Raw genomic sequence first — 12,806 nt, 5'->3', positions numbered from 1 at the left:
TAACCTATTGTTAAGGTCAGATGAAAGACCAGCTGACTAGAACACAGCCTGTGAGTTGTACACTTAATCTTTGGGCTGAAAAGTGCAATTGAGTAAAATGATTAGAATTGGTGGGTTCATTGGTATCATCAGGTGAAATGGCTTTTTTTCAAGGGATTACAGTAAGAAGTTACATCTGCAACCTATATGATAACTCATTTGGGATTTGGCACTTATGTTTTAATACTGGGAAATTCTAGGGAGTTTTAGCAGTTCTGAAAGCTAATGCATTTTCTTAGCCAGTGTAGCCTTTTGTAACTTCTAAGTATGGGAGTGGCATACTAAAATGAATAGCCCTACAGTTACCTACTTTCCAAATATAGTTTTGTTTGCTAATAATTGATGAAAACATTCCTGCAGAGGAAAGAGCTTCTAGTAACATTAGAACAAGAATTGAAAGGAATTAGGTATCATGGGTGGAAGAGAATGAAAAAAAATATAGGTAAGTAGCTCAAGTCCCTTTGCCAGTTTCACTGAAATAAGAGATTAGATTGTCTCTTCACAAGATGAATGTACTTGGCTAGTAAGAAGCACAAACTAAGTAGCTTTATTCCAACTGAGAAAAGCATCAGTATTTTGCATGAAAAGAATTGAGACCTAGTATTTCCAGTCTTACATATGTGACTTTCTTCCAGAAGCTTGTTCTTTTGTGTACCATCTTAGTGCATTTCACCACTCCAGCCTCAAGTTTCTAACATCTTGTAGCTGTGTTCTGTCTCTTCTCCTCTCTCTCTGTTCTTCCTTGTTTTTCCCCTCACAGGCTGTGCGAAGTTTAACTGTGCATCTGAACAGGTGACATTCAAACCTGGTGGCAGGAGGACCCGATTTCTGAGTACGCCCTGCTTGGCTCTTTGTGTGTAACACCTTTACTCCTTCCTTGTCCTTGTTTTTCTGCTGCTCGGATCTGATGTTTCACACAGTCCATTTTTATTTGTCTCTTTCTGTATATCATCTACTCAGTGGCTTGGCTGAATTACTGTTACCCTCAGAAGTTTGGGTCTGCACATCAATTATAAAAGATTTAGAAATGATAATAAGCTTCTACAAACTTCACTCTAACTTTCTGGTAGAATTGTTTCTTCATAGAGCTGTGACAGAGGGTATCAAGTCTGTAGACTGCTGGGTTATTTAGAATAGGGAAGACTACACTCTACGGTCATATTCGTCTCACTGCCCTGCCACTAGAAGTGACAGCATCTTGACCACTGATGCACTTAGATCTTGGCAGCAGGTAAAAGTTATACCCTATTTTTTCCATTCTTTTCCACAATTAAGCCTAAACATCTACCAGTTGAAAAGATGCTAGAATCTCTTCATTAGATCACCACTGCCCTCAAAACCTATAAAATCAATAGTTCAAAAAGTGGTTATTCTGATAAAGCATTTATTCTGTTAAAGACCAAAGCCCAGTACCGACAAGTGAAAATTGTCTTTTTAACATAATTGCTAGGATTTCCCAGCTTTCTGCTTAAAAACAAGGCACAATAGCAAGTCACCCTTCTTCCCCATATGTGAAATGAAGACATGACCTATGTCCTAGGGTTGTTGTATAAGTCAAGTAAGACCAGTTACACCAAAACAAGTAGCATTTGGGAAGTGCATGCATGGTTTCCCTTGAGTTAGCCAGTGCCTCCCTGGCACCTAAGCAGGTAGTCAATAAATGTTTATTGAAATAATAGTTTAAAAAACAAACAGAAACATAGTTCAAGCAAAAAAATCTTTTTAGAATTTGGTGAAAGATCTTCTCTATTAAGGCCTCAAACTTCTGATGTGGTTATTGAAGTGCTTTTTAAATGCATGTGCTAAGGCCTTCACTGTTTCTAAGTTTGGTCCAGTGGTCTTTGGGCCTCTTCATGGTGGAAAGGATTTACACCTCCCTTTGTTCTTTGTAGTGACCAGATTTAAAGGGAAGTACAACACATTAACTTCCATTTCCCTTACTCACACATTTATAACCTTTCCAGTACTGCTATTTTCTTTACCTGAACTAGTAATGGATTGGTTGTACTTGAGGCAGTCTCTTACTGCCTTCCCCCTACAATCACTAGTCCAGGGCTATTTAACAAAGAAAGGGGTAGAAGACATTACCCAATTTGGTAGTTTTCCAAGCATGTATGATATTTGAACACCCAGATCAATAATTTTTCTGGTTAGACTAACCTGGACTATGCCTAGCACTTGACACTTAAATAAACATTTAATTTGCATGTTCAGCTAAAAAGATGAAAGTACATGAGTAGTAGGAGGCAAGGGTTTTGAACCAGAATGTGAGATATCAGACCTATCATACACAGCCTGAAATGTCTGAGAGGGAAGAAAGAGAACCAAGACTTCTTTTTATTAAGTGTAATGTGACAGGTAAATTCTATAATTTCAGTTAATTCTATAAATTCTTATCCCACACTTAAAAGTAGGTAGTATTTCCCCTGTTGTTCAAATGAAAGTTGTTAGAAATATTAAATCTTACCACTTCCCTTTGGGTCTAAAACAAGAGGCCCTACATCTGTTGTAGGCACATCAGGAAAGGTCATGTAAGCCTGGTCAGCAAATCCAAAGAGGCAGACTTAAAGAAATGTGGAGGCAAGCTATAGTGGCTCATGCAATCCCAGCAATTTGGAAGGCCAAGGCAGGAAGATCGTGCAAGTCTGGAGTTTGAGACCAGCCTGGGCAATATAGCAAGACCCTGTATCCACACCAAAAAAAAAAAAAAGATTATGAAGAAATATGCAAAGAAAACAAGTACTTTAGGGCCGGGCGTGGTGGCTCACGCCTGTAATCCTAGCACTTTGGGAGGGCGAGGCGGGCGGATTGCTTAAGGTCAGGAGTTCGAAACCAGCCTGAGCGAGACCCCGTCTCTACCAAAAATAGAAATAAATTAATTGACCAACTAAAAATATATATATACAAAAAATTAGCCGGGCATGGTGGCGCATGCCTGTAGTCCCAGCTACTCGGGAGGCTGAGGCAGTAGGATCTCTGAGCCCCGGAGATTGAGGTTGCTGTGAGCCAGGCTGACGCCACGGACTCACTCTAGCCTGGGCAACAAAGTGAGACTCTGTCTCAAAAAAAAAAAAAAAAGAAAACAAGTACTTTAAAAGGGTAGGGATCTTATATATTATTCTCTGCTCTCAAAATAGATAATGGTTTGGAAGCACAGCTTGGCTTACTGCTCTGTTTATGTTCAGAGGTTGCTTGTTTTCCACATACTTTTAAAGATTTTTCTGGAAAGGAAGGGATTGGTATGTATGTCTAGGATGTGGAACTGTAATAACCAATTTAAAGAAATTTAAAACTGTAACAATGGTAATATCCATCTATCAGCCTACTGTGGTAAGATTGCTAATGCATTTAATTAAGTGCTTTTTAACAACCCAGCTGGAGAAACAGGAAGTGAGACAGGGTCAGTGGAAACACTGCTTGGGTATTTGAAATTCAAGCAGTGAGACCTAAGAGATTGGCATTCCTCCCCCCATTCCAGAGCTATAATGCAGGGCATTACTCTTTTAGATACAAAGATTGGATGTGGAAACTCAACATTTGTATCCCATAGAACTGTGTCTATGTTCCTTCAGAATAGAGGAGGAGAATAAAAGGAAAAAAACCTATGTCTATGGCAAGGACTACCCATCTGTCTCCCCTCCTGCTTTCTCTTGCTGGGCCTTTGTGTGCTGTTTAAGATTCTAAATATTTTACACCGATGTTTCTTTATCTTTAACACATTGCTTCTTTCTTTGTGCTTCAGGGAAGATGGTGAAAAAAGTCTGTCCTTGCAACCAGCTCTGTAGTAATTATCTTTTCTTTCTGTTACTTTTGGTCCTTGATTGCAACACCTGTTATCTATAAGTTCTTTGAACTCTGAAGCCTCAGAGCTCCCTGATTCCTAACTTCCATCTGTCTCTGCGCCCTTTTCTAATATGTTTTTTAACATGCTTAATTGCTAACTACTAGCTATTCTTTCAGATTGAGAGACCACCTCCTAGTCAGTGCTATCAGTGATGACCCCATGTGAGCCTAGATCTGTGAATAGTCTCCTAGTCATAGATTGGTGATGCCCATGGATGTGTATAGGGAGGTCAGAGATACCTAGCTCCTATGGGAAAGAGAGCCCTTTAGCCAGCAGATAAGTGGCAGGCACTGTTAAACTCCCCACTGGAAACTCAGCAGGATGAAAGCATATGAAAGTCCATGTAGTGGGAGATGTCTGCTAGATTGGTGAGGAGAGAAATACTACTTTGTAGAGTTTGGCTTCTTAGACTGATGGCTTCTCATTAAAGTTGCAACCCAGCAGGCTACCTACAAGGTTCTAGAGAGGGTCAACAGGAAAACTCCATACTTGGGTACTGGGCAGTGTTGTGCTTCATAATAGATTATTGTTGAAGAACTAAAAGGTTTAGAGACTGACTAGCACATTCTATAGAAGTCCTCTCCACTATAATAGCTTTTATGGTCAAGTCTGCTTTTCCTAGGAATTAATTTCTAGTCAGAAAGGGATGCATTTGTTTCTTTCTTTAACCGGGAAGCCTGTTCACAGGAGCCAGAATAAGAAGGTTTAACTGTATAGTTAACTCTTCCTCTTGGGATAAACCCCACTTTCAGAGTCCAGTATTGGGTAATACAGATTACAATTAAAGATGAAATTTGGTAAAGGGGCCTCACAGTACCAAGGGCGACTAACACCACAGTGGAGAGGTGTGACTCCCAACATAAGCTCTTGTGAACAAGCAGTGCTCACCTCTCCTGAGTTCCTTGTATTTAGCTTCTGACAGCCCTGCTCTCCCACGATTATTTCTGGCTTTTGTTTTGGTTATCTCTCACATCAAGCTCACCAAGTAATAATCATTCACACAGGGTGACAGTCCTTGTGCATGTGATATGCTTGCTTTCCTTAGTCACTGTCATGACTGCCCATCCTCATTGCCTATGCTTCCCACTTCACCTCCATCTCACATTTGCTGTTTGCAGAAGGCTATTTCCTGTGCTTTAATACTTTTCCACTTGGGTTCCTGTTCTATAGGGGAAGTTACTCTTCCCTTTACACTGTATGTGATAGCAATCCCCTTGTGGCTCAAGCGGGCACCAGGAAGTGAGCTGACATGCACACTGCCTTAGTTCTATATCTTGCCATGGTGGTAAGACGAATATGACCTTCTTTACTCTGCACTTCACCTCAGAATTAGCTGTTAGTCCAGCACAGATATGCTTGTGTGCCATTCCCTGGGTGGTAAGATATAAACTTGACTTGAGACCAGTAATGGTTAATAATGGGCTTTTAAATGGCAGGGTTGCATTAGGTGTTGTGCTCTGGTGCTGCTTTGACCTTGAAAGCAGGAAAACACATGCACTTATTTAGCCCCCAGCATTACTTGGGTATCTTAAGGCCTAGTGTCTCACAACTTAACTTTTTAGTAGATTTTATTTATTCTATAGCAAATGTGAGATCTGATAAGAAAGTGGGGGGTGAGAGGAAAAAAAACAAGACCATGACTCTTCTTTCCCTCTTCCCTAATACGTGCCTCTTCGAATAATCTTCAGTGTGCCCTTCAGCAGAACCGAAATCAGGCAGGACACAGACTCCTTCCTTTCTCATCAAACCATAGAAATAGATTTCCTTCATCACAACCTCAAAGCTTCCTCCTTTCCTTTGCACCCTGCCTCAGCTGCATTTTCCTGTTGCTTCTACATAGTGTTCTGGGAAGATTGGGGAGAAGGGGTGAGAATCCTGGAACCAATTGAAACTGAGGTCATCTTCAGGAAAAGCATGTTTCCTGGAGTTGAAAGATTCAGGCACACCATGCAGTCCCTTCCTCATGAGTAATCTTGGTCTTTAACTCGTTGGAAATTGGGAGAGGTTGAAGGCTTAACTCTTAACCAGGTTTATGTTTACAAATTCATGTTTATGGGTCCAGGTGAAAAAGTTTTCTGTACAGAGCATGCTACTTATTACCTCTTTCTATTTTAAAGAATGTGGCAGGGTCCACATAGTATGGGAACCCCATCTTCTCCTTGGCCAAGCACCTATCTTTGCATTCCTATTCCTGCTTTAACCCAGCCAAATGCAAAAGAAATCCAATTATTTGGCCCCGCATTCTGCCAAATTCCAGATTAACTAGTCTTGTTGACCATTTCACCTCTCCCTCATCAATATGATGCTGGGCATAGAGTACTGGCAGGCAGTTTCAGTACTCTAAGATGCTTTGTGAAGGGGCTGAAAAAGGTCCCTGCCCTTGTACCTACCATCATCCTGAATTGTTCAGCCTTATCTGCAGCTACTGAAGAGAAACTGCTTTTATTACCCTTTTATACCAAAACAAATGGCTAAATAAAACCTTAGAAAAATCTTCCTTTCTTGCATGGCTTCCCAGTTCATCCTCTCCCCATTCTGTGGTTTGCCATTCATTATCCTGTAAAGTTTTCCCTCTTCCTGAAATTATAACCCAGGCTCCTTTTAATGCTTATATTCTGTTCCTTATAACTCTAGGGACCAGCAGCACAAACACCGTCGGGGGGACAGTGAACAGCCAAGCCGCCCAGGCTCAGCCTCCTGCCATGACATCCAGCAGGAAGGGCACATTCACAGATGACCTGCACAAATTGGTAGACAACTGGGCCCGAGATGCCATGAATCTTTCAGGCAGGAGAGGAAGCAAAGGACATATGAATTATGAGGTAAGTCTTCCCCTTTTGCCATTAGACCTAATCTATCAGAGTATCACTTAACACACAGCTAAATCCAAGGTGATAAGCTACCTAAGCTACTTAACATTTTATGCCATGACATTCTTTAGTAGCTCATGAACTTTAACACTCTTTAGATAAACAAGGCAAAAAGCACCCACATACTCTTTTATTCTTCCTTCCCTGAATTGCTAGCCTCTTAAGATCAGCTCAGTTTTTTCTTCCCTTTTCCTTCAACATCCTGAACTACATGTGCAGACATGCACATACACATAACACCCCTCCTGTCTAATCAGAAGAGTCATTTTCACTCTTACTTGGTAAATATAAAGAGCCAGTAAATACTGTAGAAGGTTTTGTTTCATTTTACATACCCTACAAAATAGATGTGTGTTTTGGTGCTGCCCATTTTATACCCATGGGTGTTAAGCCCACACCAGACTTTACATATGGTGGTTTTGTTTCCAGGGCCCTGGAATGGCAAGGAAGTTCTCTGCACCTGGGCAGCTGTGCATCTCCATGACCTCAAACCTGGGTGGCTCTGCCCCCATCTCTGCAGCATCAGCTACCTCTCTAGGTCACTTCACCAAGTCTCTGTGCCCCCCACAGCAGTACGGTTTTCCAGCTGCCCCATTTGGCGCTCAGTGGAGTGGGACAGGTGGCCCAGCACCACAGCCACTTAGCCAGTTCCAACCTGTGGGAACTGCCTCCTTGCAGAATTTCAACATCAGCAATTTGCAGAAATCCATCAGCAATCCCCCAGGTTCCAACCTGCGGACCACTTAGTCAGACCTAAAGCCATTAACTGAGTAGATCTGGGGACAGGGGATGGAATGCTGATGGAGGGAGGGGTGGGAAAGTAGCCTCTTACTAACTACTAGTGCTGCATTTAACTGGTTATTTCTTGCCAGAAGGGAATGTTTTAATACCGCTTTCAGCCCACAGAATGAAGAGTATCTTCCCCTCCATTTATTGGAGTGGGACAAGAACAGCTTTCTTGTGTGAAGGGGCAGCTTCAGACCATGCTTTCCTGTTCTTCTATACCCAACTGTGAGGGCTTGGGCGAGGAAAGAGAATCTTGTTCATTAGTAAGCTACTAGAGAGCTTATGTAAAATCAAACCCCATCTGTATTTTCAAGTGGGTGGAGCTCCTAATTTTGCTACATGCCCTGAATCCCTTACTCTCCCTCAACAGTCCAAACCACAAGACACACACAAAAAAGCTATTGGGCTATCTCCTACCTTGCTCCTATCCTTCTTCCCCCGCCCCCACCACCCCTTCTTTTTGTTTTTCTTTGCTTTTTAGAACCCAGTGGAAAATACCAGGGGACTGGGGGTGTAACCCTTATGATAGGTCATTAGTGCTTTAGGCAAAAGATATTAGCAGCTTTGACTGCAGCATTAGCAATTAGGGAAAAAAATTAAGTTCCCTGCGGACATGTAACTTTGCCATCAGTTTTGATGTGGAAACACTGTGATATTATATAAATGTTGTTGGACAACAGTAGTTTTAAAAGTAAAATATGAAACGTTTAAAAAAGTTCCAAAAAAAGCTAGCTCTGTCCTTTACTTATTGAGACACTTTAACTTTTTTCCTTTGTATTTCCATTGTATTAGATAAATAAATGTGAATGTAAAATTGTATAAATTACCGTACTTGAATACTTCTGTTCTCCCAGTGTTGCTTGCTGGACATTTTAGTGCCTTGGACTTCTATTGCTTCTGCCATTAGCATCAACTTATCAGACCCCAGAACAGCAAAGGGCATGTGGAAGGAAATTGTAGGTCCATGTGACCCTAGCAGTGGATATGCCAAAGGGAAGTTGAAAGAGTATTTTTTGTTTAAGTCATTCAACAATTTTGTCTAGAACAGGTATAAGATGAGTCAGGTGAGAAGTTAAGTTGGCATCAGTGGATGAAAGCAGAAGGTTCTTTCAGGAATAGTTGAGGGAGGGGCATTATAACAAAATTGGGCAATTTAAAAGATTGAGTGTGGTGTGTGCTCAGTGAAAGAAAAAGAAAGACTAAAGAATGGGGGAACAAACTTGTTTAGAAGACACTTGATGCCCAGCCAGTGACTGTCATAAACCTTACTTATTTGAGCTGGGCTTGAACAGACAAGATCTAGAAGAAATTAAACATAAAGAGAAGGGGGTGGCGGTTAGTTTTTACATTGGAAAACATGATAGTGAAAAGCCACAGATGGAGAAAGTCGCTCTAAGAAGAACTATTTGGATTGCTTTCCCCTTGCACATGTACTATGCATTTCTCAGCTTAGGGTACTATATTTTGTGGAAAATGAATCTTTCTACATCTTAATAAGCATTGCCAAAAAGAATGCTTATTCCTACCCATTTCCTCTATGGTATCCAAATGGTTGCAGGATTATGCTCTATTGGGCCACCTTTATTTCTAAAGTTATAACTAATATTCTCATTTTCATATAAATATTTCCTTTAAATAATAACTGCAACCAACCAGTATTATTTAGTGCTATGCCTAATTGTAATGGGCAGTTCTATTGTTTTCAGAGCTTTCCAGAAATACTGTCCTAATTGGCTATATTTGGGAACTCTATTATCTCTGAAGATGGATAAAGAAGCTAGGACTCTGAATTTGGGGTGCTTCTTCTCTTGACTCTTAGTTGAGAAGCTGACATATTCCCAACCTTTCACTCCCCACCCCCTCCATTGGCACATCCCAGGAATCACAAGGGTAGGAAGAGCCGAGTCCTATTCATTCCTTATGGGCCTATTTTCTTTACTGTGTGGCCTAGGACCAAGACACAAAAGAGAGCTGAGGGTTTTAGGAAGGTAGAATTGAAAAGGCCAGCGGTTTCAAGCCCTGCGTTAAAACTGTTACTTATTCTCTGCTTGTAATTCTTGGGGAGAGGGTAAGAGTAAGGATAGCACAGAGAGAGTACCGAGTAAATGAGAAGTAGACCACCTAAGACCAATGGAACAAAAAACTTATCCCAGAGGAATGAGGGAGCCAAATGCAGCACATTCTTGTTTTGTTATTTTGGTTTAATAATTTTGAGATCTTTTCACTCATACACAAAAAGTAAGAACTGATTTTATTTACTATTGATTTTTTTCCCCTCTTGTGGATGAAATAACTGAAGCCTAGAGGAATGAACTAGTGCTACTGAACTGTTTAAATTATTTTTGTGTTAATAGTACACTGAGTATCTTTTTCCACATTAAAAAAAATCTTTCTGAATTATAAATGTTTTCCTTACATTATTTAACAATGTACACTGTTTAAAAAAACAAACTGAATTCAAACGTTGGGGGTTTCTCAGCAGCCATTAATTGTACATTTTGCACTAACTCTGGGTGTTGCGCTTCTTGTAAGATTGCGCTTTGTGCTTCAGTTTGTTACCTTTGTAGACTTATTTAATGAAACCATTCAAATAAACCAAACTTGCTTTTGTTGAGCTGTGAGGTTTCATTTCCAGCAAATTCCCTTTTCACATTCTCATTGGCATTATTTTGAGTCATGTATAACTTAAAACTGGATTACTAATTCCCAGGAGTTTTGTTTTTTTTTTTTAAGCAACAGTATTGCCCTGAATTAAGATTATACTGCAGACAAAGGTGATATTTTTTCCTAAGGAAAATGGTAAGGATATCAAAATCAAAAGCTGAATATATGACCAAATCCGTGCAACAGCAGGTAAAGTAAAAGCCTTTAGAAGATAGGGAAGTCAGGGTAAGCTCTTCATCTTCCAAAGGAATAGAAATGGTCAACTGCTGCTTAACCACTTCGGGACTGCGCCCACCAGCCGTGAAACCTCGCCCACAGCGGCACTCACAGTCCGCGTGGTAGTCTTTATCCCTTTTGCTCTTGTATGACGAGGAAAGCTTTAAAGCACTGAAAGCTTGTTTTACTTTACAGGCAGCTTTACTTGTCATGTAAATCAGAATAGGTAACATATATGTTTTCATTACGTTATTTTTAAATGTTCACAATTTTATTTTGATAAATGAAAAATTAGAAAAGTCATATCACGGCTGTTGGCTAAAGTCGACGCTCGGCTTCACGCCTTCGTATCACGGCTGTCGGCTAAAGTTGCTGTGCGTGTTCATCTGTGGCTATTGACTATAGTCGACGCTGGTCCCAAAGTGGTTAAGAGTTCCTTCCCTCAGTCACAGCCTCCCACAAATGGGTCTGTGATCCAAAAATAAGAAGTTACAGGCCGGGCGCTGTGGCTCACGCCTGTAATCCTAGCTCTTGGGAGGCCGAGGCGGGCGGATTGCTCAAGGTCAGGAGTTCAAAACCAGCCTGAGCAAGAGCGAGACCCCGTCTCTACTATAAATAGAAAGAAATTAATTGGCCAACTGATATATATATAAAAAATTAGCCGGGCATGGTGGCGCATGCCTGTAGTCCCAGCTACTCAGGAGGCTGAGGCAGAAGGATCACTCAAGCCCAGGAGTTTGAGGTTGCTGTGAGCTAGGCTGACGCCACGGCACTCACTCTAGCCTGGACAACAAAGTGAGACTCTGTCTCAAAAAAAAAAAAAAAAAAAAAAAGAAGTTACTGCTTCAAGATTAGGCACTGCACAGCCCAAAATCCACCTAAAAATGTAAGATTGCAAACTCATCATTTGGGGGAAAGAATTCTGAAACATCTAAACCAAGGCTCCTCAAACTTTTTAAACAGGGGGCCAGTCCACTGTCCCTCAGACCATTGGAGAGTGCGCACTGTGGGCCTGGGATGAGTTGGCTGCTAAGCAGGACAGGCAGCAGTGGCAAAAATACCCGGCGGGCCGGATAAATGTCTTAGGCGGGCGGCATGTGGCCCGCATGCCATAGTTTGAGGGCGCCTGATCTAAACACTGTAAAACCAATTTCTGTTAAGGTAGATTACATCTCACATCTGAAATGGGAAATGAAAGCAGTTAGTGTTTGAGCATCCCTAATCCAAAATCCAAATGCTCCCAAAGCCAAAACTTTTTGAGTACCACATGATGCCACAAGTGGGAAATTCCACCCCTGACCACATGTGACAGGTTGTAGTCAAAACAGACACACAAAACAGTTTATTCAGCCCCGAGGGTAAAAACCCTCCCAGCCCCAGCTGCAACATATCTTGCACACAAACTTTGTTTTGTGCACAAAATTATGTAAAATATTATATAAAATCACCTTCAGACTATGTGTATAAGATATATATGAAACACAAATGAATTTCATTTTAGACTTGTTCCCATCCCCAAGATATCTCAATGTATAGGCAAATATTTCAAAATCCAAAACACCTCTGGTCTCATGCATTTTAGACAAGGGGTATTCAGCCTGTACAATATTTTCCATTTTGTTAAAATAGAGGATTTGCTTTCTGAAAATGCCTTTTCCTTGCTTAGCAAAAATGTTGGTCTTGAAATAATGTAGGATTATGATGTCATAAACCCAAAAATTAGAGATTATATTAAATATTAGATGAAGATGGTAGTCTCGATGGATAGAAGTAGTAAAAAGCACTACTGCAACCTTGTTCCTATCATGATGTGTTACAGTCCTTATGTGGACAACATTAAAAGCATGGAGACCTGAAAGGAAAGAAAACAGATTACTCAAAAGGATTTAATGTAGGCAATTATTAAAGCTCATGCTTAGTACCAATTCTAGCCTGTCTTGCTTGATTGCAGGCAGCCAGTGGTGATTCCCAAAATGTCTATCTTTATTAACATAAAAGCTTAAAAATAAATAGTGGAAAGCCACAAGAGCCAAAGAAAAGATATTTCATCTGTCCAGTACCTCCCCCCTGCAGTATGTGATAAGCTTCTTAAAGGTGCTCAGCTCTATCTACAGTAGACTCATAGTCAAACCTCTGATAGGGTTCAGAATGAAGCAAAATATTTCCTTAGAAATTAAGTTCATTCCCCAGGAATGATGACCAAAGTCCCTTTGTGACAAGAGTCCAGTGATATAGGCTGAGCCTCAGTTAAGATGGATCCAATTTCCTTTTCTTCATGTCCTGGCTCTTCTTAAGAGATTCCCAGTTACCTGTGGATAATAAAATGGCTTAAAAGTAACTGCCATGATTTTAAAAATAAGGAATAAACTTACAGTTAATAATTTCTG

At 40.7% G+C, this 12,806-nt stretch overlaps 2 protein-coding genes across 24 annotated transcripts in view; one reads left to right on the top strand and one right to left on the bottom strand.

The window, feature by feature from the left end:
- WNK1 (WNK lysine deficient protein kinase 1) overlaps window positions 1-10,153 on the top strand; it is a 151,575-nt gene extending 141,422 nt beyond the window's left edge. For 9 of the 18 annotated variants that reach the window (XM_076007817.1, XM_076007816.1, XM_076007815.1 and 6 more), the window contains 4 exons: window positions 800-892; window positions 3,782-3,823; window positions 6,518-6,705; window positions 7,183-10,153. In XM_076007817.1, coding sequence (XP_075863932.1) covers window positions 800-892; window positions 3,782-3,823; window positions 6,518-6,705; window positions 7,183-7,500 — 641 coding nt within the window. In that variant the 3' untranslated portion in view covers window positions 7,501-10,153. The remainder of the gene's footprint in view (window positions 1-799; window positions 893-3,781; window positions 3,824-6,517; window positions 6,706-7,182) is intronic. The other 9 variants (XM_012748327.2, XM_012748325.2, XM_012748322.2 and 6 more) reach the window with 3 other exon arrangements.
- RAD52 (RAD52 DNA repair protein) overlaps window positions 7,994-12,806 on the bottom strand; it is a 35,343-nt gene continuing 30,530 nt past the window's right edge. For all 6 annotated transcript variants that reach the window (XM_076007820.1, XM_076007822.1, XM_076007823.1 and 3 more), the window contains one exon: window positions 7,994-12,728. In XM_076007820.1, the coding sequence (XP_075863935.1) occupies window positions 12,667-12,728 (62 nt within the window). In that variant the 3' untranslated portion in view covers window positions 7,994-12,666. The remainder of the gene's footprint in view (window positions 12,729-12,806) is intronic.

This window comes from Microcebus murinus, chromosome 10 (assembly GCF_040939455.1).
Source record: "Microcebus murinus isolate Inina chromosome 10, M.murinus_Inina_mat1.0, whole genome shotgun sequence".
NCBI classification, from domain to species: domain Eukaryota; kingdom Metazoa; phylum Chordata; class Mammalia; order Primates; family Cheirogaleidae; genus Microcebus; species Microcebus murinus.
The sequence above is the reverse complement of the archived record's forward strand: the minus strand, read 5'-3'. Positions and strand labels throughout refer to the sequence as shown.